Here is a 26,228-nt window from a genome sequence, read left to right on the forward strand (position 1 = left end):
GCTATATTATCATTGTGTAGTGTACAACATACATATTGTTACAGAGTACAGTTTGTTTGTTTTTTAAAAATAACAACATTTACATAAAAAGTCCAAGAGTTTTTGAAGTTACATTCAATAGCTGAACCAAAGGAAGAACAGTAAATAGACAAACAGAAATAATGCCACACAATTATAGTATAAATCTCTCGATATGTTCGACAGTGCATTAAGTCCTGCGTCATGAAATCAAATATTGATCAAATTAAAAATGAAAAGCTAATTTAATTCCAAGGGTTGCAGATCACAAATAGATATATGTATATTCATCATTTATAAATGTTTTTTTTCTTACTCAGTAATACAATAAATACAACATTAGTAAATGGCTACAATGGACTTTTTCCCACCATGTCTGACAGCATGTTATTAGTACAATGTTTAAATATAGAAGGATGTCACTCAAGTAGAGTTTGATATAAATAGAAAGGTTTAAAGAGACTTCAATAAAATGTTGTTGGTTGGTTTTGCAACCCCTCTGACAGAACCTTTCTCTCTCTCTCTCTCTCTCTCTCTCTCTCTCTCAAAATGAGCTGGAGCCCATACCTAAGATGGATGGAGGAGTCAAAGACTACATCCCAAATGGCACCCTATTTCCCACATAGTGCACTACTTTTGAACAGTAGTATATAGGGAATAGGGTGCCATTTGGGACGTGTCCCACGTGACGATTGGGAGTGGACAGCTCCCATGTTTCTAATTTGTAGCTCGATCCCCAGCTTGCCCACCACCCCCCACCCCAACACGATGTACAAAAGAAGTGATTTGTTTACTACACAGCACAGCCACCTCAACCACAACTACACAACAACATGTTTTGGTAGCGACGCCGTGGTTCAGGGGGCTGCTGTGGCTGGCAACAGACATGACCTCTTGATACTAACCCCTGACCTTTAACCTCCAACCCGTTGTCCATGTTAACTTTAACTCCACATGCCCCCTGGACACCTAAATACAATACAGTGTGTGTTCCCTGGCTTTTTACAGGCTTCTCTGCTTCCTTGCTGAACACACACCTTCTTCTTCTTCCATTGACATTGGAGGGGGTCTTTTAGTTCAAGCTACAGAGATACAAAGTGAACTGGAAGCGCAACGTGTAGAGAAGAGCAGTTTTTAAAGTGGAAGGTAGCTCCGAGAGTTTAGCTCCACACTAGAGTTTAAATGTCCCTCTTTATATGACATCACTTCTTGTTTTCACTTTCCCTAACTTTCACCATGACCCACAGAAAGTAATTCATTCTAAACGGCAAGTTAACTGCCGAGGCTGACCTGTAAATGTGGCCCATTAGTGGTCAGAGTTTGTGTGTGATGTCATATGTTTTTACCATTTCCATGGAAGACGCAGCCAAGCACTCATTCGCCTGCCATCTCGGGTCGTTGCTACGGCGTCACCACGGTGTTAACATGGCATTACCATGACGTCCATATGAGTCATGTCAGGCAGACAAGCAGCCCCTTACCATCAGCGTCTTGCCCCCCCCCCCCACACACACACCTCCCATTCACCTGAACTTCCCAAAGACACATTATACATCTCTGTTTTTTAGTTTGTTTGTTTCCCCCCCACATTTTTTTTAAGCATACTTATACATTACATATAATAATATATTTACATACATTACTCTTTGCTCTTTTTGGAAATCATAAACTTAAAAAAGTTTAGAAAAATAAAATAGTTTTATGGTGCCCTTTCTCTTGGTCTCGTCCGCCCAGCAAGGCTTGTCCCAGGGGAAAGCTGTATCTCGCTCCCCCCCTAAAACTCCAGGCGCAGTGGTTTAGGCCGTTGTTATGGTGCTTGGCCAAAACATCTTCCATCCACCCTCCCCTTGAAGCCTTGATAGAAGGGATCCTGACAATGTCCTCTCTTTTTGTATTTTTGTTGATTTCGTTTATCTTGTTTTTTTGTGTTCTTTCTTCATCCATGTTGTCATCCTTCTAGTTATGGTTTTATTTACTAGAATAGAATAGAAAAAACAGAAAGGTCAATGTTAATCGATACTTTTTTTCATATACTGTATACTTTTATATGTAATATTTTTTCAACAGCATATTTTTTCATATATTAAATTCCAAACAGGAGCACCTAAGACATTTAAAATATTTTCAAAGTATAGGGACAGGTGTAAAGTCAATCACAATCACAATCAATACAACTAACAAAAAAAAATCAAATCAAATCAATACAACAATATAAAAAATATAAACATCAGTAAAATCAGTAATGTTTTAACTTGTTTAACATAAAAAAACATTGACGTTGAGATCATGAGTTGCGACTGTGAATAAAAAATACATTACATTACATAACAGAATAACTAACAGAGGATTATAAACTTGGTGGTTCGAGCCCTGAATGCTGATTGGCTGACAGCCGTGGTGTATCAGACCGTATACCACGGGTAGGACAAAACATGTATTTTTACTGCCCTAATTACGTTGGTAACCAGTTTATGATCAAATCATAATCTTGATGTGATTGGCCTGACTGAAACATGGCTTAAGCCTGATGAATTTACTGTGTTAAATGAGGCCTCACCTCCTGGTTACACTAGTGACCATATCCCCCGTGCATCCCGCAAAGGCGGAGGTGTTGCTAACATTTACAATAGCAAATTTCAATTTACAAAAAAAAAAATGATGTTTTCGTCTTTTGAGCTTCTAGTCATGAAATCTATGCAGCCTACTCAATCACTTTTTATAGCTACTGTTTACAGGCCTCCTGGGCCATATACAGCGTTCCTCACTGAGTTCCCTGAATTCCTATCGGACCTTGTAGTCATAGCAGATAATATTCTAATTTTTGGTGATTTTAATATTCACATGGAAAAGTCCACAGACCCACTCCAAAAGGCTTTCGGAGCCATCATCGACATGTCTCTGGACCTACTCACTGTCACAGTCATACTCTGGACCTAGTTTTGTCCCATGGAATAAATGTTGTAGATCTTAATGTTTTTCCTCATAATCCTGGACTATCGGACCACCATTTTATTACGTTTGCAATCGCAACAAATAATCTGCTCAGACCCCAACCAAGGAGCATCAAAAGTCGTGCTATAAATTCTCAGACAACACAAAGATTCCTTGATGCCCTTCCAGACTCCCTCTGCCTACCCAAGGACGTCAGAGGACAAAAATCAGTTAACCACCTAACTGAGAAACTCAATTTAACCTTGCGCAATACCCTAGATGCAGTTGCACCCCTAAAAACGAAAAACATTTGTCATAAGAAACTAACTCCCTGGCATACAGAAAATACCCGAGCTTTGAAGCCAGCTTCCAGAAAATTGGAACGGAAATGGCGCCACACCAAACTGGAAGTCTTCCGACTAGCTTGGAAAGACAGTACCGTGCAGTATCGAAGAGCCCTCACTGCTGCTCGATCATCCTATTTTTCCAACTTAATTGAGGAAAATAAGAACAATCCGAAATTTATTTTTGATACTGTCGCAAAGCTAACTAAAAAGCAGCATTCCCCAAGTGACGATGGCTTTCACTTCAGCAGTAATAAATTCATGAACTTCTTTGAGGAAGAGATCATGATCATTAGAAAGCAAATTACGGACTCCTCTTTAAATCTGCGTATTCCTCCAAAGCTCAGCTGTCCTGAGTCTGCACAACTCTGCCAGGAACTAGGATCAAGAGAGACACTCTAGTGTTTTAGTACTATATCTCTTGACACAATGATGAAAATAATCATGGCCTCTAAACCTTCAAGCTGCATACTGGACCCTATTCCAACTAAACTACTGAAAGAGCTGCTTCCTGTGCTCGGCCCTCCTATGTTGAACATAATAAATGGCTCTATATCCACCGGATGTGTACCAAACTCACTAAAAGTGGCAGTAAAAAAGCCTCTCTTGAAAAAGCCAAACCTTGACCCAGAAAATATAAAAAACTATCGGCCTATGTCGAATCTTCCATTCCTCTCAAAAATTTTTGAAAAAGCTGTTGCGCAGCAACTCACTGCCTTCCTGAAGACAAACAATGTATACGAAATGCTTCAGTCTGGTTTTAGACCCCATCATAGCACTGAGACTGCATTTGTGAAGGTGGAAAATGACCTTTTAATTGCGTCAGACCGAAGCTCTGCATCTGTCCTCGTGCTCCTAGACCTTAGTGCTGCCTTTGATACCATCGATCCCCACATTCCTTTGGAGAGATTGGAAACCCAAATTGGTCTACACGGACAAATTCTGGCCTGGTTTAGATCTTATCTGTCGGAAAGATATCAGTTTGTCTCTGTGATTGGTTTGTCCTCTGACAAATCAACTGTACATTTCGGTGTTCCTCAAGGTTCCGTTTTGGGACCACTATTGTTTTCACTATATATTTTACCTCTTGGGGATGTCATTCGAAAACATAATGTTAACTTTCACTGCTATGCGGATGACACACAGCTGTACATTTCAATGAAACATGGTGAAGCCCCAAAATTGCCCTCGCTAGAAGCCTGTGTTTCAGACATAAGGAAGTGGATGGCTGCAAACGTTCTACTTTTAAACTCGGACAAAACAGAGATGCTTGTTCTAGGTCCCAAGAAACAAAGAGATCTTCTGTTGAATCTGACAATTAATCTTGTTCGTCTCAAATAAAACTGTGAAGGACCTCGGCGTTACTCTGGACCCTGATCTCTCTTTTGACGAACATATCAAGACTTTTTCAAGGACAGCTTTTTTCCATCTACGTAACATTGCAAAAATCAGAAACTTTCGGTCCAAAAATGATGCAGAAAAATTAATCCATGCTTTTGTTACTTCTAGGTTAGACTACTGCGGTGCTCTACTTTCCGGCTACCCGGATAAAGCACTAAATAAACTTCAGTTAGTGCTAAATATGGCTGCTAGAATCCTGACTAGAACCCCAAAAATGTAGCATATTACTCCAGTGCTAGCCTCTCTACACTGGCTTCCTGTTAAGGCAAGGGCTGATTTCAAGGTTTTACTGCTAACCTACAAAGCATTACATGGGCTTGCTCCTACCTATCTTTCCAATTTGGTCCTGCCGTACATACCTACACGTACGCTACGGTCACAAGACGTAGGCCTCCTAATTGTCCCTAGAATTTCTAAGCAAACAGCTGGAGACAGGGCTTTCTCCTATAGAGCAACATTTTTATGGAATGGTCTGCCTACCCATGTGAGAGACGCAGACTCGGTCTCAACCTTTAAGTCTTTACTGAAGACTAATCTCTTCAGTGGGTCATATGATTGAGTGTAGTCTGGCCCAGGAGTGTGAAGGTGAACGGAAAGGCTCTGGAGCAACGAACCGCCCTTGCTGTCTCTGCCTGGCCGGTTCCTCTCTCTCCACTGGGATTCTCTGCCTCTAACCCTATTACAGGGGCTGAGTCACTGGCTTACTGGTGCGCTTGCATACCGTCCCTAGGAGGGGTGCGTTACTTGAGTGGGTTGAGTCACTGACGTGATCTTCCTGTCTGGGTTGGCGCCCCCCCTTGGGTTGTGCTGTGGCGGAGATCTTTGTGGGCTATACTCGGCCTTGTCTCAGGATGGTAAGTTGGTGGTTGAAGATATCCCTCTAGTGGTGTGGGGGCTGTGCTTTGGAAAAGTGGGTGGGGTTATATCCTTCCTGTTTGGCCCTGTCCGGGGGTATCATCGGATGGGGCCACAGTGTCTCCTGACCCCTCCTGTCTCAGCCTCCAGTATTTATGCTGCAGTAGTTCATGTGTCGGGGGGCTAGGGTCAGTTTGTCATATCTGGAGTACTTCTCCTGTCTTATCCGGTGTCCTGTGTGAATTTAAGTATGCTCTTTCTAATTCTCTCTTTCTCTCTTTCTTTCTCTCTCACGGAGGACCTGAGCCCTAGGACCATGCCTCAGGGCTACCTGGCATGATGACTCCTTGCTTTCACCAGTCCACCTGGCCGTGCTGCTGCTCCAGTTTCAACTGTTCTGCCTGCGGCTATGGAACCCTGACCTGTTCACCGGACGTGCTACCTGTCCCAGACCTGCTGTTTTCAACTCTCTAGAGACTGCAGGAGCGGTAGAGATACTCTTAATGATCGGCTATGAAAAGCCAACTGACATTTACTCCTGAGGTGCTGACTTACTGCACCCTCGACAACTACTGTGATTATTATTATTTGACCATGCTGGTAATTTATGAACATTTGAACATCTTGGCCATATTCTGTTATAATCTCCACCCGGCACAGCCAGAAGAGGACTGGCCACCCCTCATAGCCTGGTTCCTCTCTAGGTTTCTTCCTAGGTTTTGGCCTTTCTAGGGAGTTTTTCCTAGCCACCGTGCTTCTACACCTGCATTGCTTGCTGTTTGGGGTTTTAGGCTGGGTTTCTGTACAGCACTTTGAGATATCAGCTGATGTAAGAAGGGCTATATAAATACATTTGATTTGATTTGATTTATAATAGCAATAAGGCACCTCAGGGGTTTGTGGTATATGGCCAATATACCACGGCTAAGGGCTGTGTCCAGGTACTCCGCGATGCGTTGTGCGTAAGAACAGCCCTTAGCCGTGGTATTTTGGCCGTAAATCACACCCCATCGTGCCTTATTGCTTAAATACCCTATGTATCATTAACCTGTAACAGGCTAGGAGTTACTACATGCAGCTATGGAGCAATTGCAACTTTTTATGCTCACAATTTCTTGCATTTTCCTACAATTAAATGAATTAACAGTGGTAAGTACCTTTTAATTGCCTGTACTTACAGTACATAGCAGGTAATTACATAGTAATCACATGGTAATTAGAGGTTATACCCTATGGCTAGTAATGTTACATACAGTAGGTTGTAGGTTACCACTAGGTAATGTAAAGTGCTGTCATAAAATACAGTTTTAGAGTTTAGCAGCTGAGAGAGAGGAGAGAGAGAGAGAGAAAGAGAGAGAAATGGGGATTGACGGGCTATAGAACCCCTTTATTTCAGAGAGATGAGCGTCTGGTGTGTCGATCTTCAGAGGGAGAACACAGAGGCCGACTTTAATTTCAGCAGCACTTTGTAGTCCCTCACCCCCTCCTACTCTCCTCCTCCCTGCTCCTCCCGGTCCTCCTGAGAGAGGAACCCAGAAACCAGCACAGCTGTGCCATGGCCTCACCAATCAGCCCCAATAATGCCTGCCTCTCGTCTGCTGTAGTGGACGTTCCCCAGGCCTCACGTGGGAGGGCCCTTAAAGCCCTGCTCCACAAACAAACACAGGAATAAAGACAGCCTTCTGTAGAGGAAGGATGGAACAAAAGAGACAGGGAAGGCGGGATGGAGAGCGAAGAAGAAGAGAAAGAAGAAGAACGGTAGTGTGAATCCCCCTGGTCGTTGTTGTGGTGAACGCTGCTGGGCCAAGTCTCTCTCTCTCTCGCTCCCCCTCCCTACCTCAGAGAGCAGGGCTGACAAACATATTAATCACCTCGGGCAAATAACTCCCAGAGAAGTTAATGCACTGAGAAGCCTTCGCCGCAGCCCCCCACCCCCTGCCTCTCCTCAGCTCGCCCCACCTGCCTGTGTGTGTGTGTGTGTGTGTGTGTGTGTGTGTGTGTGTGTGTGTGTGTGTGTGTGTGTGTGTGTGTGTGTGTGTGTGTGTGTGTGTGTGTGTGTGTGTGTGTGTGTGTGTGTGTGTGTGTGTGTGTGTGTGTGTGCTTCAGTGAAGACTTGAGCTGAGAGCACCAGCTCCTTCTCTCTTCCTGAAAGTGAGAGAATGAGGGAGAGAGAGGGGGGAGAGAGAGAGATGGAGAGGGAGAGAGAGTTAGGAAAGAGTGAGTAGAAGTGGTAGAGTCGGCTGGATCATCCGTCATGTTTCAAAAAGCAAAGCAGAATCACCTTGCGTTACTAATGGCATCAGCATCCTTGAAAGAATAGACGAACGTGAAGCCTGGGGGTAACTTGTTAAAAGACAAAGTATATTGAATTTGAGGATCAACAGTTAAATATGATATATACGTTTGATATAAACCTTTGATATTGGGCCTAGATGAATGAGAAGCTTTCTCTTTTGTCCAGAGTAACAGTTACATACAGTACAGAGTATTGATAAAGTACAGTAGTGTAGCCTGATACAAGAAGGCTTCTGGGCATATCTGGAAAATACTAACTTTAAACACAGAACAGTAATAACACAGAAATATAGTAAATACACTGTGATGATGACCACTTGACAGGTGAGTAGATATATAATACACATACAAAAGATAATTTGCAATACATGTGTACATAAACACAGTGTTTGGAGTTTTTTTTGCTTGTAGTTTTTGTAAAATATACTTTTTAAAGAAATCCCCTGACATGTAAAACTGCAACATAGTTTGTTTCAAACAGGACAAAGTCGCACAGACATACAGTACCAGTCAAAAGTTTGGACACACCTACTCATTCAAGGGCCTTGATGACATCTTTGCACACTCTTGGCATTCTCTCAACCAGCTTCATGGGGAATTCTTTTCCAACAGTCTTGAAGGAGTTCTCACATATGCTGAGCACTTGTTGGCTGCTTTTCCTTCACTCTGCGGTCCAACTCATCCCAAACCATCTTAATTGGGTTGAGGTAGGGTGATTGTGGAGGCCAGGTCATCTGATGCAGCACTCCATCACTCTCCTTCTTGGTCAAATAGCCCATACACAGCCTGGAGGTGTGTTTTGGGTAATTGTCCTGTTGAAAAACAGATGATAGTCCCACTAAGCACAAACCAGATGGGATGGCATATCGCTGCAGAATGCTGTGGGAGCCATGCTGTTTAAGTGTGCCTTGAATTCTAAATAAATCACTGACAGTGTCACCAGCAAAGCACCCCCACACCATCATACCTCCTCTTCCTTCATACCTCCTCTTCCATGCTTCACGGTGGGAACCACACATGAGGAGATCATCCGTTCACCTACTCTGCGTCTCATAAAGACACGGCGGTTGGAACTAAAAATCTCAAATTTGGACTCAGACCAAAGGACAGATTTCCACCAGTCTATTGTCTATTGCTCGTGTTTCTTGGCCCAAGCACGTCTCATCTTCTTATTGGTGTCCTTTAGTAGTGGTTTCTTTGCAATAATTAGACCATGAAGGCCTGATTCACGCAGTCTCCTCTGAACAGTTGATGTTGAGATATGTCTGTTCTTGAACTCTGTGAGGTGCGATCTGATGTGCAGTTAATTGCCGATTTCTGAGGCTGATAACTCTAATGAACTTACCCTCTGCAGCAGAGGTAACTCTGGGTCTTCTTTTCCTGTGGTGGTCCTCATGAGAGCCAGTTTCATCATAGCGTTTGATGGTTTTTGCGACTGCACTTGAAGAAATGTTCAAAGTTCTTGACATTTTCCGGATTGACTGATCTTCACGTCTTAAAGTAATGACAGACTGTCATTTCTCTTTGCTTATTTGAGCTGTTCATAATATGGACTTGTTTTTTTACCAAACAGGGCTATCTTCTGTATACCACCCCTACCTTGTAACAACACAACTGATTGGCTCAAACGCATTAAGGAGGAAAGAAATCCCACAAATTAACTACTTTTAACAAGGCACACCTGTTAATTGAAATGCATTCCAGCTGACAACCTCATGAAGCTGGTTGAGAGAATGCCAAGAGTGTGTAACGCTGTCATCAAGGCAAAGGGTGGCTACTTTGAAGAATCTCAAATATAAAATATATTTTGATTTGTTTTACACTTTTTTGGTTACGACTGTACATGATTCCATATGTGTTATTTTATAGTTTTGATATCTTCACTATTATTCTACAATGTATAACATTTAAAAAATAAATGAAAACCCTTGAATGAGTAGGTATGTCCAAACTTTTGACTGGTACTGTATACTTAAATGACTCAGCTTTCTGCACCTAGCTAGCTACACACAATGAAAAATGAACATATCGAATGAATCAAACTAAAGAAGCATACAGGAGATTTCAGATTTCTCTTTCCATGAACATCTGCACCTCAAGTTTAGCTTTTTATTCAAAGGATATGGCAATGAGAGTCCTACAGTTGAGTTTTGAAAAATATGATCCCACATGGCTCCTTTGACGTTAGCATTGTGGCTCTTCATAATATCTACCAGAATACTGTCACCTGGTATTCCATTGAGAAAAGCCATCTCTGTTACTTTACATTGGAGAGATAATGATGATTTACGATGCAAATAAACTTCCCAGCCAGAGAGTGTTATATCAATACAAACGGGGACCACTACCTCTGGTGGTGTATGGGCTATGGGCTATGGACATTGACTTGGGTCAGTGGAATGGAATTAAGGTATACATTAATGGATTGTTGTGGAAGAGGGAGAGTTTAGCTGAGGGAGCTGATGGCAGCCATTTTGTGGCTGGCCCGTGGCCCGTGGTGCCATCTTACAAATGACTGCATTAACAGAGCCAATTAAAGTGGCAATCATTTAATGGTCGCCTACGCAGCCATGCGAGACCAGGCCTTTTATCACGTCAATCGGCCATAAGGCGGTAAGATTCAGTTAGAGCAGAGTTCTGCAATCTGGCCAGTGGACCGACTCAGCTCCGCTCTACTCTCAATAAAACATGTCTCAATGTCTCCACTCTCAGCACTGACTGGGCCCTAGGAAGACAGAAGATAAGTTATGTCCTTTGAAAACAAATACACTGAATCGCCTAATTATAAATATTAAATCTATCCATTTTAAGTTCATAGTATAATTAGTGGTAAAAATAGTCTGGGAATATTTGGGACAAACAGTTAAAAACCAAAATATGGGAATTTGATATTTTCATAAACTCATAAACAACACATGTTTTCAGGGTGGGGTTCTCTCCTTCATCAGAAATCAAGGTGCAGATGGAGTGATGGGGAAAAAAGAGAAAAGAGCAGCATTTTATAGAGCCACGTCCTTCTCTATCTCGCCTCTGCAGTCATACTACCCAGGATGCTTCGCTTTCATCTCCAAGCGCTCTTTGAGTTTTAGGAGCGTTGTAAAGACGTTTACGACAAAAAGCAACAAACAAAACAAACAAAACAAATCAGCATCAAATAAAAAAACACATACTGCTTGAACTCCTCTAGGTTATTTGGACACATTGTATACACACGCAGAGTAGTATATCATGATAATACACATCACATGGTCATCTAGCCGTAGACACATAGAATGACATGGTAAGCCATGGCTGCATCTCAACCAGCACCCTATTCCTTATATAGTGCACTACTTTAGACCAGGGCCCATAGGAAATAGGGTGCCATTTGGGAAGCACCCCATCTCTCCCCTTCTGTAAAACTATCAAGGTGAAAGCCTTTTTTAAGTCATGTCCCCACTTTTTAACCCCTATAGGACATGATATACTTTTATAAAAGGAAGAACATTATATTTTTCATTTTCTTTCTCGATGTTCTCAATCTAATAATAATAGATAATAGCACTATAATCCATTTGATATACTAATAAATGCTATGCTATAACACTTTTAATTTTGTAATATCACACAAGTACTGTAAGAAAATGATTATTGGAAAAAAGATAACTTTAATTCTGAAAGAAATGTGTAAAGTGCCATGGAAGAGGTTGGAAATATAGAATACAAGTAAACATACAGTATACCACACCAGATTATTACTTACATGAAAATATAACAGCAACATCAGAGTTGGTATCCCACTACCACAGAACAGCTGTTTTTACATTTTAAGGTTATAGGTCTATTGAGTGATCTAGAGCAGGATTCCCCCCCCCCCAAAACCTTTTGGGTTGCCCCCGGCGGAACCTTTTCTAGTTGAAAAACGTTCCTTTAGGAACCCCTCTGAAAAGGGTCTTCGAGGAACCCCATGTGCAAAGGTTCAAACCAAAACCTTTTTGCGATGGGAGGGGTTCAATTTTGAACCTTTTAAATAATATATTGTAGCGGTGGCAGCCTATGAGACAATTGGAGGCAAAATGGAGAACACCATCATGTTCGTGAGAGTCTCCCCTTTCCATAGTGGGGTCATATTAGTTTGTAGCCCGAATGGTTCGGATGGGACAGACCGAAGTTGGCACATCGTCGGTACCAACTTCAGACGTGTCACATGAGGCTTGTGGGGGTCGTAGAGCAAAACAGAAAACACCTTCCTGCTTGTGAGAGTCCCATCTTTCCATAAATTTAGTAGACCAAAATGTTTTTATGAGAAATGCGATTTTTGGTCTGACAACAAGAGTTGTAGCTCTGCCACTTTCCACCGCAGATGCAGAAGGCCAACATAGGTGGATGTTGTGGATTGAGACTGATATCTGTAGCTTAAACTGACTGATTTTGATGGTGATTGAGACTGATATCTGTAGCTTAAACTGACTGATTTTGATGGTGATTGAGACTGATATCTGTAGCTTAAACTGACTGATTTTGATGGTGATTGAGACTGATATCTGTAGCTTAAACTGACTGATTTTGATGGTGATTGAGACTGATATCTGTAGCTTAAACTGACTGATTTTGATGGCGATTGAGACTGATATCTGTAGCTTAAACTGACTGATTTTGATGGCGATTGAGACTGATATCTGTAGCTTAAACTGACTGATTTTGATGGGGATTGAGACTGATATCTGTAGCTTAAACTGACTGACTTTGATGGGGATTGAGACTGATATCTGTAGCTTACACTGACTGATTTTGATGGGGATTGAGACTGATATCTGTAGCTTAAACTGACTGAATTTGATGGTGATTGAGACTGATATCTGTAGCTTAAACTGACTGATTTTGATGGTGATTGAGACTGATATCTGTAGCTTAAACTGACTGATTTTGATGGTGATTGAGACTGATATCTGTAGCTTAAACTGACTGATTTTGATGGTGATTGAGACTGATATCTGTAGCTTAAACTGACTGATGTTGATGGGGATTGAGACTGATATCTGTAGCTTAAACTGACTGATGTTGATGGGGATTGAGACTTATATCTGTAGCTTAAACTGACTGATTTTGATGGTGATTGAGACTGATATCTGTAGCTTAAACTGACTGATTTTGATGATGATTGAGACTGATATCTGTAGCTTAAACTGACTGATTTTGATGGTGATTGAGACTGATATCTGTAGCTTAAACTGACTGATTTTGATGGTGATTGAGACTGATATCTGTAGCTTAAACTGACTGATTTTGATGGTGATTGAGACTGATATCTGTAGCTTAAACTGACTGATTTTGATGGTGATTGAGACTGATATCTGTAGCTTAAACTGACTGATTTTGATGGTGATTGAAACTGATATCTGTAGCTTAAACTGACTGATGTTGATGGGGATTGAGACTGATATCTGTAGCTTAAACTGACTGATTTTGATGGGGATTGAGACTGATATCTGTAGCTTAAACTGACTGATGTTGATGGGGACTGAGACTGATATCTGTAGCTTAAACTGACTGATGTTAATGGGGACTGAGACTGATATCTGTAGCTTAAACTGACTGATTTTGATGGTGATTGAGACTGATATCTGTAGCTTAAACTGACTGATTTTGATGGGGATTGAGACTGATATCTGTAGCTTAAACTGACTGACTTTGATGGGGATTGAGACTGATATCTGTAGCTTAAACTGACTGATTTTGATGGGGATTGAGACTGATATCTGTAGCTTAAACTGACTGATTTTGATGTGGATTGAGACTGATATCTGTAGCTTAAACTGACTGATGTTGATGGGGACTGAGACTGATATCTGTAGCTTAAGCTGACTGATGTTGATGGGGACTGAGGCTGATATCTGTAGCTTAAACTGACTGATTTTGATGGTGATTGAGACTGATATCTGTAGCTTAAACTGACTGATGTTGATGGGGATTGAGACTGATATCTGTAGCTTAAACTGACTGAATTTGATGGTGATTGAGACTGATATCTGTAGCTTAAACTGACTGATGTTGATGGTGATTGAGACTGATATCTGTAGCTTAAACTGACTGATTTTGATGGTGATTGAGACTGATATCTGTAGCTTAAACTGACTGATGTTGATGGGGATTGAGACTGATATCTGTAGCTTAAACTGACTGATGTTGATGGGGATTGAGACTTATATCTGTAGCTTAAACTGACTGATTTTGATGGTGATTGAGACTGATATCTGTAGCTTAAACTGACTGATTTTGATGGTGATTGAGACTGATATCTGTAGCTTAAACTGACTGATTTTGATGGTGATTGAGACTGATATCTGTAGCTTAAACTGACTGATTTTGATGGTGATTGAGACTGATATCTGTAGCTTAAACTGACTGATTTTGATGGTGATTGAGACTGATATCTGTAGCTTAAACTGACTGATTTTGATGGTGATTGAGACTGATATCTGTAGCTTAAACTGACTGATTTTGATGGTGATTGAAACTGATATCTGTAGCTTAAACTGACTGATGTTGATGGGGATTGAGACTGATATCTGTAGCTTAAACTGACTGATTTTGATGGGGATTGAGACTGATATCTGTAGCTTAAACTGACTGATGTTGATGGGGACTGAGACTGATATCTGTAGCTTAAACTGACTGATGTTAATGGGGACTGAGACTGATATCTGTAGCTTAAACTGACTGATTTTGATGGTGATTGAGACTGATATCTGTAGCTTAAACTGACTGATTTTGATGGGGATTGAGACTGATATCTGTAGCTTAAACTGACTGACTTTGATGGGGATTGAGACTGATATCTGTAGCTTAAACTGACTGATTTTGATGGTGATTGAGACTGATATCTGTAGCTTAAACTGACTGATTTTGATGGTGATTGAGACTGATATCTGTAGCTTAAACTGACTGATTTTGATGGGGATTGAGACTGATATCTGTAGCTTAAACTGACTGACTTTGATGGGGATTGAGACTGATATCTGTAGCTTAAACTGACTGATTTTGATGGGGATTGAGACTGATATCTGTAGCTTAAACTGACTGATTTTGATGTGGATTGAGACTGATATCTGTAGCTTAAACTGACTGATGTTGATGGGGACTGAGACTGATATCTGTAGCTTAAGCTGACTGATGTTGATGGGGACTGAGGCTGATATCTGTAGCTTAAACTGACTGATTTTGATGGTGATTGAGACTGATATCTGTAGCTTAAACTGACTGATGTTGATGGGGATTGAGACTGATATCTGTAGCTTAAACTGACTGAATTTGATGGTGATTGAGACTGATATCTGTAGCTTAAACTGACTGATTTTGATGGTGATTGAGACTGATATCTGTAGCTTAAACTGACTGATTTTGATGGTGATTGAGACTGATATCTGTAGCTTAAACTGACTGATTTTGATGGTGATTGAGACTGATATCTGTAGCTTAAACTGACTGATGTTGATGGGGATTGAGACTGATATCTGTAGCTTAAACTGACTGATTTTGATGGGGATTAAGACTTATATCTGTAGCTTAAACTGACTGATTTTGATGGTGATTGAGACTGATATCTGTAGCTTAAACTGACTGATTTTGATGGTGATTGAGACTGATATCTGTAGCTTAAACTGACTGATTTTGATGGTGATTGAGACTGATATCTGTAGCTTAAACTGACTGATTTTGATGGTGATTGAGACTGATATCTGTAGCTTAAACTGACTGATTTTGATGGTGATTGAGACTGATATCTGTAGCTTAAACTGACTGATTTTGATGGTGATTGAGACTGATATCTGTAGCTTAAACTGACTGATTTTGATGGTGATTGAAACTGATATCTGTAGCTTAAACTGACTGATGTTGATGGTGATTGAGACTGATATCTGTAGCTTAAACTGACTGATTTTGATGGTGATTGAGACTGATATCTGTAGCTTAAACTGACTGACTTTGATGGGGATTGAGACTGATATCTGTAGCTTAAACTGACTGATTTTGATGGTGATTGAGACTGATATCTGTAGCTTAAACTGACTGATTTTGATGGTGATTGAGACTGATATCTGTAGCTTAAACTGACTGATTTTGATGGGGATTGAGACTGATATCTGTAGCTTAAACTGACTGACTTTGATGGGGATTGAGACTGATATCTGTAGCTTAAACTGACTGATTTTGATGGGGATTGAGACTGATATCTGTAGCTTAAACTGACTGATTTTGATGTGGATTGAGACTGATATCTGTAGCTTAAACTGACTGATGTTGATGGGGACTGAGACTGATATCTGTAGCTTAAGCTGACTGATGTTGATGGGGACTGAGGCTGATATCTGTAGCTTAAACTGACTGATTTTGATGGTGATTGAGACTGATATGTGTAGCTTAAACTGACTGATTGTGATGGTGATTGAGACTTATATCTGTAGATTAAACTGACTGATTTTGATGGTGATTGAGACTAATATCTGTAGCTTAAACTGACTGATGTTGATGGGGATTGAGACTGATATCTGTAGCTTAAACTGACTGATTTTGATGGGGATTGAGACTGATATCTGTAGCTTAAACTGACTGATGTTGATGGGGACTGAGACTGATATCTGTAGCTTAAACTGACTGATGTTGATGGGGACTGAGACTGATATCTGTAGCTTAAACTGACTGATTTTGATGGGGATTGAGACTGATATCTGTAGCTTAAACTGACTGAATTTGATGGTGATTGAGACTGATATCTGTAGCTTAAACTGACTGATTTTGATGGTGATTGAGACTGATATCTGTAGCTTAAACTGACTGATTTTGATGGTGATTGAGACTGATATCTGTAGCTTAAACTGACTGATTTTGATGGTGATTGAGACTGATATCTGTAGCTTAAACTGACTGATGTTGATGGGGATTGAGACTGATATCTGTAGCTTAAACTGACTGATGTTGATGGGGATTGAGACTTATATCTGTAGCTTAAACTGACTGATTTTGATGGTGATTGAGACTGATATCTGTAGCTTAAACTGACTGATTTTGATGGTGATTGAGACTGATATCTGTAGCTTAAACTGACTGATTTTGATGGTGATTGAGACTGATATCTGTAGCTTAAACTGACTGATTTTGATGGTGATTGAGATTGATATCTGTAGCTTAAACTGACTGATTTTGATGGTGATTGAGACTGATATCTGTAGCTTAAACTGACTGATTTTGATGGTGATTGAGACTGATATCTGTAGCTTAAACTGACTGATTTTGATGGTGATTGAAACTGATATCTGTAGCTTAAACTGACTGATGTTGATGGGGATTGAGACTGATATCTGTAGCTTAAACTGACTGATTTTGATGGGGATTGAGACTGATATCTGTAGCTTAAACTGACTGATGTTGATGGGGACTGAGACTGATATCTGTAGCTTAATCTGACTGATGTTAATGGGGACTGAGACTGATATCTGTAGCTTAAACTGACTGATTTTGATGGTGATTGAGACTGATATCTGTAGCTTAAACTGACTGATTTTGATGGGGATTGAGACTGATATCTGTAGCTTAAACTGACTGACTTTGATGGGGATTGAGACTGATATCTGTAGCTTAAACTGACTGATTTTGATGGTGATTGAGACTGATATCTGTAGCTTAAACTGACTGATTTTGATGGTGATTGAGACTGATATCTGTAGCTTAAACTGACTGATTTTGATGGGGATTGAGACTGATATCTGTAGCTTAAACTGACTGACTTTGATGGGGATTGAGACTGATATCTGTAGCTTAAACTGACTGATTTTGATGGGGATTGAGACTGATATCTGTAGCTTAAACTGACTGATTTTGATGTGGATTGAGACTGATATCTGTAGCTTAAACTGACTGATGTTGATGGGGACTGAGACTGATATCTGTAGCTTAAGCTGACTGATGTTGATGGGGACTGAGGCTGATATCTGTAGCTTAAACTGACTGATTTTGATGGTGATTGAGACTGATATCTGTAGCTTAAACTGACTGATGTTGATGGGGATTGAGACTGATATCTGTAGCTTAAACTGACTGAATTTGATGGTGATTGAGACTGATATCTGTAGCTTAAACTGACTGATTTTGATGGTGATTGAGACTGATATCTGTAGCTTAAACTGACTGATTTTGATGGTGATTGAGACTGATATCTGTAGCTTAAACTGACTGATTTTGATGGTGATTGAGACTGATATCTGTAGCTTAAACTGACTGATGTTGATGGGGATTGAGACTGATATCTGTAGCTTAAACTGACTGATTTTGATGGGGATTAAGACTTATATCTGTAGCTTAAACTGACTGATTTTGATGGTGATTGAGACTGATATCTGTAGCTTAAACTGACTGATTTTGATGGTGATTGAGACTGATATCTGTAGCTTAAACTGACTGATTTTGATGGTGATTGAGACTGATATCTGTAGCTTAAACTGACTGATTTTGATGGTGATTGAGACTGATATCTGTAGCTTAAACTGACTGATTTTGATGGTGATTGAGACTGATATCTGTAGCTTAAACTGACTGATTTTGATGGTGATTGAGACTGATATCTGTAGCTTAAACTGACTGATTTTGATGGTGATTGAAACTGATATCTGTAGCTTAAACTGACTGATGTTGATGGGGATTGAGACTGATATCTGTAGCTTAAACTGACTGATTTTGATGGGGATTGAGACTGATATCTGTAGCTTAAACTGACTGATGTTGATGGGGACTGAGACTGATATCTGTAGCTTAAACTGACTGATGTTAATGGGGACTGAGACTGATATCTGTAGCTTAAACTGACTGATTTTGATGGTGATTGAGACTGATATCTGTAGCTTAAACTGACTGATTTTGATGGGGATTGAGACTGATATCTGTAGCTTAAACTGACTGACTTTGATGGGGATTGAGACTGATATCTGTAGCTTAAACTGACTGATTTTGATGGTGATTGAGACTGATATCTGTAGCTTAAACTGATAGATTTTGATGGTGATTGAGACTGATATCTGTAGCTTAAACTGACTGATTTTGATGGGGATTGAGACTGATATCTGTAGCTTAAACTGACTGACTTTGATGGGGATTGAGACTGATATCTGTAGCTTAAACTGACTGATTTTGATGGGGATTGAGACTGATATCTGTAGCTTAAACTGACTGATTTTGATGTGGATTGAGACTGATATCTGTAGCTTAAACTGACTGATGTTGATGGGGACTGAGACTGATATCTGTAGCTTAAGCTGACTGATGTTGATGGGGACTGAGGCTGATACCTGTAGCTTAAACTGACTGATTTTGATGGTGATTGAGACTGATATGTGTAGCTTAAACTGACTGATTTTGATGGTGATTGAGACTTATATCTGTAGCTTAAACTGACTGATTTTGATGGTGATTGAGACTAATATCTGTAGCTTAAACTGACTGATGTTGATGGGGATTGAGACTGATATCTGTAGCTTAAACTGACTGATTTTGATGGGGATTGAGACTGATATCTGTAGCTTAAACTGACTGATGTTGATGGGGACTGAGACTGATATCTGTAGCTTAAACTGACTGATGTTGATGGGGACTGAGACTGATATCTGTAGCTTAAACTGACTGATTTTGATGGGGATTGAGACTGATATCTGTAGCTTAAACTGACTGATTTTGATGTGGATTGAGACTGATATCTGTAGCTTAAACTGACTGATTTTGATGGTGATTGAGACTGATATCTGTAGTTTAAACTGACTGATTTTGATGGTGATTGAGACTGATATCTGTAGCTTAAACTGACTGATTTTGATGGTGATTGAGACTGATATCTGTAGCTTAAACTGACTGATGTTGATGGGGATTGAGACTGATATCTGTAGCTTAAACTGACTGATTTTGATGGGGATTGAGACTGATATCTGTAGCTTAAACTGACTGATGTTGATGGGGACTGAGACTGATATCTGTAGCTTAAACTGACTGATGTTGATGGGGACTGAGACTGATATCTGTAGCTTAAACTGACTGATTTTGATGGTGATTGAGACTGATATCTGTAGCTTAAACTGACAGATTTTGATGGGGATTGAAACTGATATCTGTAGCTTAAACTGACTGATTTTGATGGTGATTGAGACTGATATCTGTAGTTTAAACTGACTGATTTTGATGGTGATTGAGACTGATATCTGTAGCTTAAACTGACTGATTTTGATGGTGATTGAGACTGATATCTGTAGCTTAAACTGACTGATGTTGATGGGGACTGAGACTGATATCTGTAGCTTAAACTGACTGATGTTGATGGGGACTGAGACTGATATCTGTAGCTTAAACTGACTGATTTTGATGGTGATTGAGACTGATATCTGTAGCTTAAACTGACTGATGTTGATGGGGACTGAGACTGATATCTGTAGCTTAAACTGACTGATGTTGATGGGGACTGAGACTGATATCTGTAGCTTAAACTGACTGATTTTGATGGTGATTGAGACTGATATCTGTAGCTTAAACTGACTGATTTTGATGGTGATTGAGACTGATATCTGTAGCTTAAACTGACTGATTTTGATGGTGATTGAGACTGATATCTGTAGCTTAAACTGACTGATGTTGATGGTGATTGAGACTGATATCTGTAGCTTAAACTGACTGATTTTGATGGCGATTGAGACTGATATCTGTAGCTTAAACTGACTGATTTTGATGGCGATTGAGACTGATATCTGTAGCTTAAACTGACTGATTTTGATGGGGATTGAGACTGATATCTGTAGCTTAAACTGACTGACTTTGATGGGGATTGAGACTGATATCTGTAGCTTAAACTGACTGATTTTGATGGGGATTGAGACTGATATCTGTAGCTTAAACTGACTGAATTTGATGGTGATTGAGACTGATATCTGTAGCTTAAACTGACTGATTTTGATGGTGATTGAGACTGATATCTGTAGCTTAAACTGACTGATTTTGATGGTGATTGAGACTGATATCTGTAGCTTAAACTGACTGATTTTGATGGTGATTGAGACTGATATCTGTAGCTTAAACTGACTGATGTTGATGGGGATTGAGACTGATATCTGTAGCTTAAACTGACTGATTTTGATGGGGATTGAGACTTATATCTGTAGCTTAAACTGACTGATTTTGATGGGGATTGAGACTGATATCTGTAGCTTAAACTGACTGATTTTGATGGTGATTGAGACTGATATCTGTAGCTTAAACTGACTGATTTTGATGGTGATTGAGACTGATATCTGTAGCTTAAACTGACTGATTTTGATGGTGATTGAGACTGATATCTGTAGCTTAAACTGACTGATTTTGATGGTGATTGAGACTGATATCTGTAGCTTAAACTGACTGATTTTGATGGTGATTGAGACTGATATCTGTAGCTTAAACTGACTGATTTTGATGGTGATTGAGACTGATATCTGTAGCTTAAACTGACTGATTTTGATGGTGATTGAGACTGATATCTGTAGCTTAAACTGACTGATGTTGATGGTGATTGAGACTGATATCTGTAGCTTAAACTGACTGATTTTGATGGCGATTGAGACTGATATCTGTAGCTTAAACTGACTGATTTTGATGGCGATTGAGACTGATATCTGTAGCTTAAACTGACAGATTTTGATGGGGATTGAGACTGATATCTGTAGCTTAAACTGACTGACTTTGATGGGGATTGAGACTGATATCTGTAGCTTAAACTGACTGATTTTGATGGGGATTGAGACTGATATCTGTAGCTTAAACTGACTGAATTTGATGGTGATTGAGACTGATATCTGTAGCTTAAACTGACTGATTTTGATGGTGATTGAGACTGATATCTGTAGCTTAAACTGACTGATTTTGATGGTGATTGAGACTGATATCTGTAGCTTAAACTGACTGATTTTGATGGTGATTGAGACTGATATCTGTAGCTTAAACTGACTGATGTTGATGGGGATTGAGACTGATATCTGTAGCTTAAACTGACTGATTTTGATGGGGATTGAGACTTATATCTGTAGCTTAAACTGACTGATTTTGATGGTGATTGAGACTGATATCTGTAGCTTAAACTGACTGATTTTGATGGTGATTGAGACTGATATCTGTAGCTTAAACTGACTGATTTTGATGGTGATTGAGACTGATATCTGTAGCTTAAACTGACTGATTTTGATGGTGATTGAGACTGATATCTGTAGCTTAAACTGACTGATTTTGATGGTGATTGAGACTGATATCTGTAGCTTAAACTGACTGATGTTGATGGGGACTGAGACTGATATCTGTAGCTTAAACTGACTGATGTTGATGGGGACTGAGACTGATATCTGTAGCTTAAACTGACTGATTTTGATGGGGATTGAGACTGATATCTGTAGCTTAAACTGACTGACTTTGATGGGGATTGAGACTGATATCTGTAGCTTAAACTGACTGATTTTGATGGTGATTGAGACTGATATCTGTAGCTTAAACTGACTGATTTTGATGGTGATTGAGACTGATATCTGTAGCTTAAACTGACTGATTTTGATGGTGATTGAGACTGATATCTGTAGCTTAAACTGACTGATGTTGATGGGGACTGAGACTGATATCTGTAGCTTAAACTGACTGATGTTGATGGGGACTGAGACTGATATCTGTAGCTTAAACTGACTGATTTTGATGGTGATTGAGACTGATATCTGTAGCTTAAACTGACTGATTTTGATGGTGATTGAGACTGATATCTGTAGCTTAAACTGACTGATTTTGATGGTGATTGAGACTGATATCTGTAGCTTAAACTGACTGATGTTGATGGTGATTGAGACTGATATCTGTAGCTTAAACTGACTGATTTTGATGGCGATTGAGACTGATATCTGTAGCTTAAACTGACTGATTTTGATGGCGATTGAGACTGATATCTGTAGCTTAAACTGACTGATTTTGATGGGGATTGAGACTGATATCTGTAGCTTAAACTGACTGACTTTGATGGGGATTGAGACTGATATCTGTAGCTTAAACTGACTGATTTTGATGGGGATTGAGACCGATATCTGTAGCTTAAACTGACTGAATTTGATGGTGATTGAGACTGATATCTGTAGCTTAAACTGACTGATTTTGATGGTGATTGAGACTGATATCTGTAGCTTAAACTGACTGATTTTGATGGTGATTGAGACTGATATCTGTAGCTTAAACTGATTGATTTTGATGGTGATTGAGACTGATATCTGTAGCTTAAACTGACTGATGTTGATGGGGATTGAGACTGATATCTGTAGCTTAAACTGACTGATTTTGATGGTGATTGAGACTGATATCTGTAGCTTAAACTGACTGATTTTGATGGTGATTGAGACTGATATCTGTAGCTTAAACTGACTGATTTTGATGGTGATTGAGACTGATATCTGTACCTTAAACTGACTGATTTTGATGGTGATTGAGACTGATATCTGTAGCTTAAACTGACTGATTTTGATGGTGATTGAGACTGATATCTGTAGCTTAAACTGACTGATTTTGATGGTGATTGAGACTGATATCTGTAGCTTAAACTGACTGATTTTGATGGTGATTGAAACTGATATCTGTAGCTTAAACTGACTGATGTTGATGGGGATTGAGACTGATATCTGTAGCTTAAACTGACTGATTTTGATGGGGATTGAGACTGATATCTGTAGCTTAAACTGACTGATGTTGATGGGGACTGAGACTGATATCTGTAGCTTAAACTGACTGATGTTAATGGGGACTGAGACTGATATCTGTAGCTTAAACTGACTGATTTTGATGGTGATTGAGACTGATATCTGTAGCTTAAACTGACTGATTTTGATGGGGATTGAGACTGATATCTGTAGCTTAAACTGACTGACTTTGATGGGGATTGAGACTGATATCTGTAGCTTAAACTGACTGATTTTGATGGTGATTGAGACTGATATCTGTAGCTTAAACTGACTGATTTTGATGGTGATTGAGACTGATATCTGTAGCTTAAACTGACTGATTTTGATGGGGATTGAGACTGATATCTGTAGCTTAAACTGACTGACTTTGATGGGGATTGAGACTGATATCTGTAGCTTAAACTGACTGATTTTGATGTGGATTGAGACTGATATCTGTAGCTTAAACTGACTGATGTTGATGGGGACTGAGACTGATATCTGTAGCTTAAGCTGACTGATGTTGATGGGGACTGAGGCTGATATCTGTAGCTTAAACTGACTGATTTTGATGGTGATTGAGACTGATATGTGTAGCTTAAACTGACTGATTTTGATGGTGATTGAGACTTATATCTGTAGCTTAAACTGACTGATTTTGATGGTGATTGAGACTAATATCTGTAGCTTAAACTGACTGATGTTGATGGGGATTGAGACTGATATCTGTAGCTTAAACTGACTGACTTTGATGGGGATTGAGACTGATATCTGTAGCTTAAACTGACTGATTTTGATGGGGATTGAGACTGATATCTGTAGCTTAAACTGACTGAATTTGATGGTGATTGAGACTGATATCTGTAGCTTAAACTGACTGATTTTGATGGTGATTGAGACTGATATCTGTAGCTTAAACTGACTGATTTTGATGGTGATTGAGACTGATATCTGTAGTTTAAACTGACTGATTTTGATGGTGATTGAGACTGATATCTGTAGCTTAAACTGACTGATTTTGATGGTGATTGAGACTGATATCTGTAGCTCAAACTGACTGATGTTGATGGGGATTGAGACTGATATCTGTAGCTTAAACTGACTGATTTTGATGGGGATTGAGACTGATATCTGTAGCTTAAACTGACTGATGTTGATGGGGACTGAGACTGATATCTGTAGCTTAAACTGACTGATGTTGATGGGGATTGAGACTGATATCTGTAGCTTAAACTGACTGATTTTGATGGGGATTGAGACTGATATCTGTAGCTTAAACTGATTGATGTTGATGGGGACTGAGACTGATATCTGTAGCTTAAACTGACTGATGTTGATGGGGACTGAGACTGATATCTGTAGCTTAAACTGACTGATTTTGATGGTGATTGAGACTGATATCTGTAGCTTAAACTGACAGATTTTGATGGGGATTGAAACTGATATCTGTAGCTTAAACTGACTGATTTTGATGGTGATTGAGACTGATATCTGTAGTTTAAACTGACTGATTTTGATGGTGATTGAGACTGATATCTGTAGCTTAAACTGACTGATTTTGATGGTGATTGAGACTGATATCTGTAGCTTAAACTGACTGATGTTGATGGGGACTGAGACTGATATCTGTAGCTTAAACTGACTGATGTTGATGGGGACTGAGACTGATATCTGTAGCTTAAACTGACTGATTTTGATGGTGATTGAGACTGATATCTGTAGCTTAAACTGACTGATGTTGATGGGGACTGAGACTGATATCTGTAGCTTAAACTGACTGATGTTGATGGGGACTGAGACTGATATCTGTAGCTTAAACTGACTGATTTTGATGGTGATTGAGACTGATATCTGTAGCTTAAACTGACTGATTTTGATGGTGATTGAGACTGATATCTGTAGCTTAAACTGACTGATTTTGATGGTGATTGAGACTGATATCTGTAGCTTAAACTGACTGATGTTGATGGTGATTGAGACTGATATCTGTAGCTTAAACTGACTGATTTTGATGGCGATTGAGACTGATATCTGTAGCTTAAACTGACTGATTTTGATGGCGATTGAGACTGATATCTGTAGCTTAAACTGACTGATTTTGATGGGGATTGAGACTGATATCTGTAGCTTAAACTGACTGACTTTGATGGGGATTGAGACTGATATCTGTAGCTTAAACTGACTGATTTTGATGGGGATTGAGACTGATATCTGTAGCTTAAACTGACTGATGTTGATGGTGATTGAGACTGATATCTGTAGCTTAAACTGACTGATGTTGATGGTGATTGAGACTGATATCTGTAGCTTAAACTGACTGATTTTGATGGCGATTGAGACTGATATCTGTAGCTTAAACTGACTGATTTTGATGGCGATTGAGACTGATATCTGTAGCTTAAACTGACTGATTTTGATGGGGATTGAGACTGATATCTGTAGCTTAAACTGACTGATTTTGATGGGGATTGAGACTGATATCTGTAGCTTAAACTGACTGAATTTGATGGTGATTGAGACTGATATCTGTAGCTTAAACTGACTGATTTTGATGGTGATTGAGACTGATATCTGTAGCTTAAACTGACTGATTTTGATGGTGATTGAGACTGATATCTGTAGCTTAAACTGACTGATTTTGATGGTGATTGAGACTGATATC

The 26,228-nt window shown here is 39.6% G+C and overlaps 1 protein-coding gene across 3 annotated transcripts in view; it reads right to left on the reverse strand.

Moving 5' to 3' along the window:
* LOC139571203 (RNA binding protein fox-1 homolog 3-like) overlaps window positions 1-26,228 on the reverse strand; it is a 761,620-nt gene that overhangs the window by 1,962 nt on the left and 733,430 nt on the right. For all 3 annotated transcript variants that reach the window (XR_011674253.1, XM_071393837.1, XM_071393834.1), the window contains one exon: window positions 1-1,993. This exon is cut by the window's left edge. Coding sequence is in view for 2 of the 3 variants with exons in the window: in XM_071393837.1 (XP_071249938.1) it covers window positions 1,991-1,993 (3 nt within the window). In the remaining variant the exon portion in view is untranslated. The remainder of the gene's footprint in view (window positions 1,994-26,228) is intronic.

The sequence above is a fragment of the Salvelinus alpinus genome, chromosome 3, assembly GCF_045679555.1.
Source record: "Salvelinus alpinus chromosome 3, SLU_Salpinus.1, whole genome shotgun sequence".
NCBI lineage: Eukaryota > Metazoa > Chordata > Actinopteri > Salmoniformes > Salmonidae > Salvelinus > Salvelinus alpinus.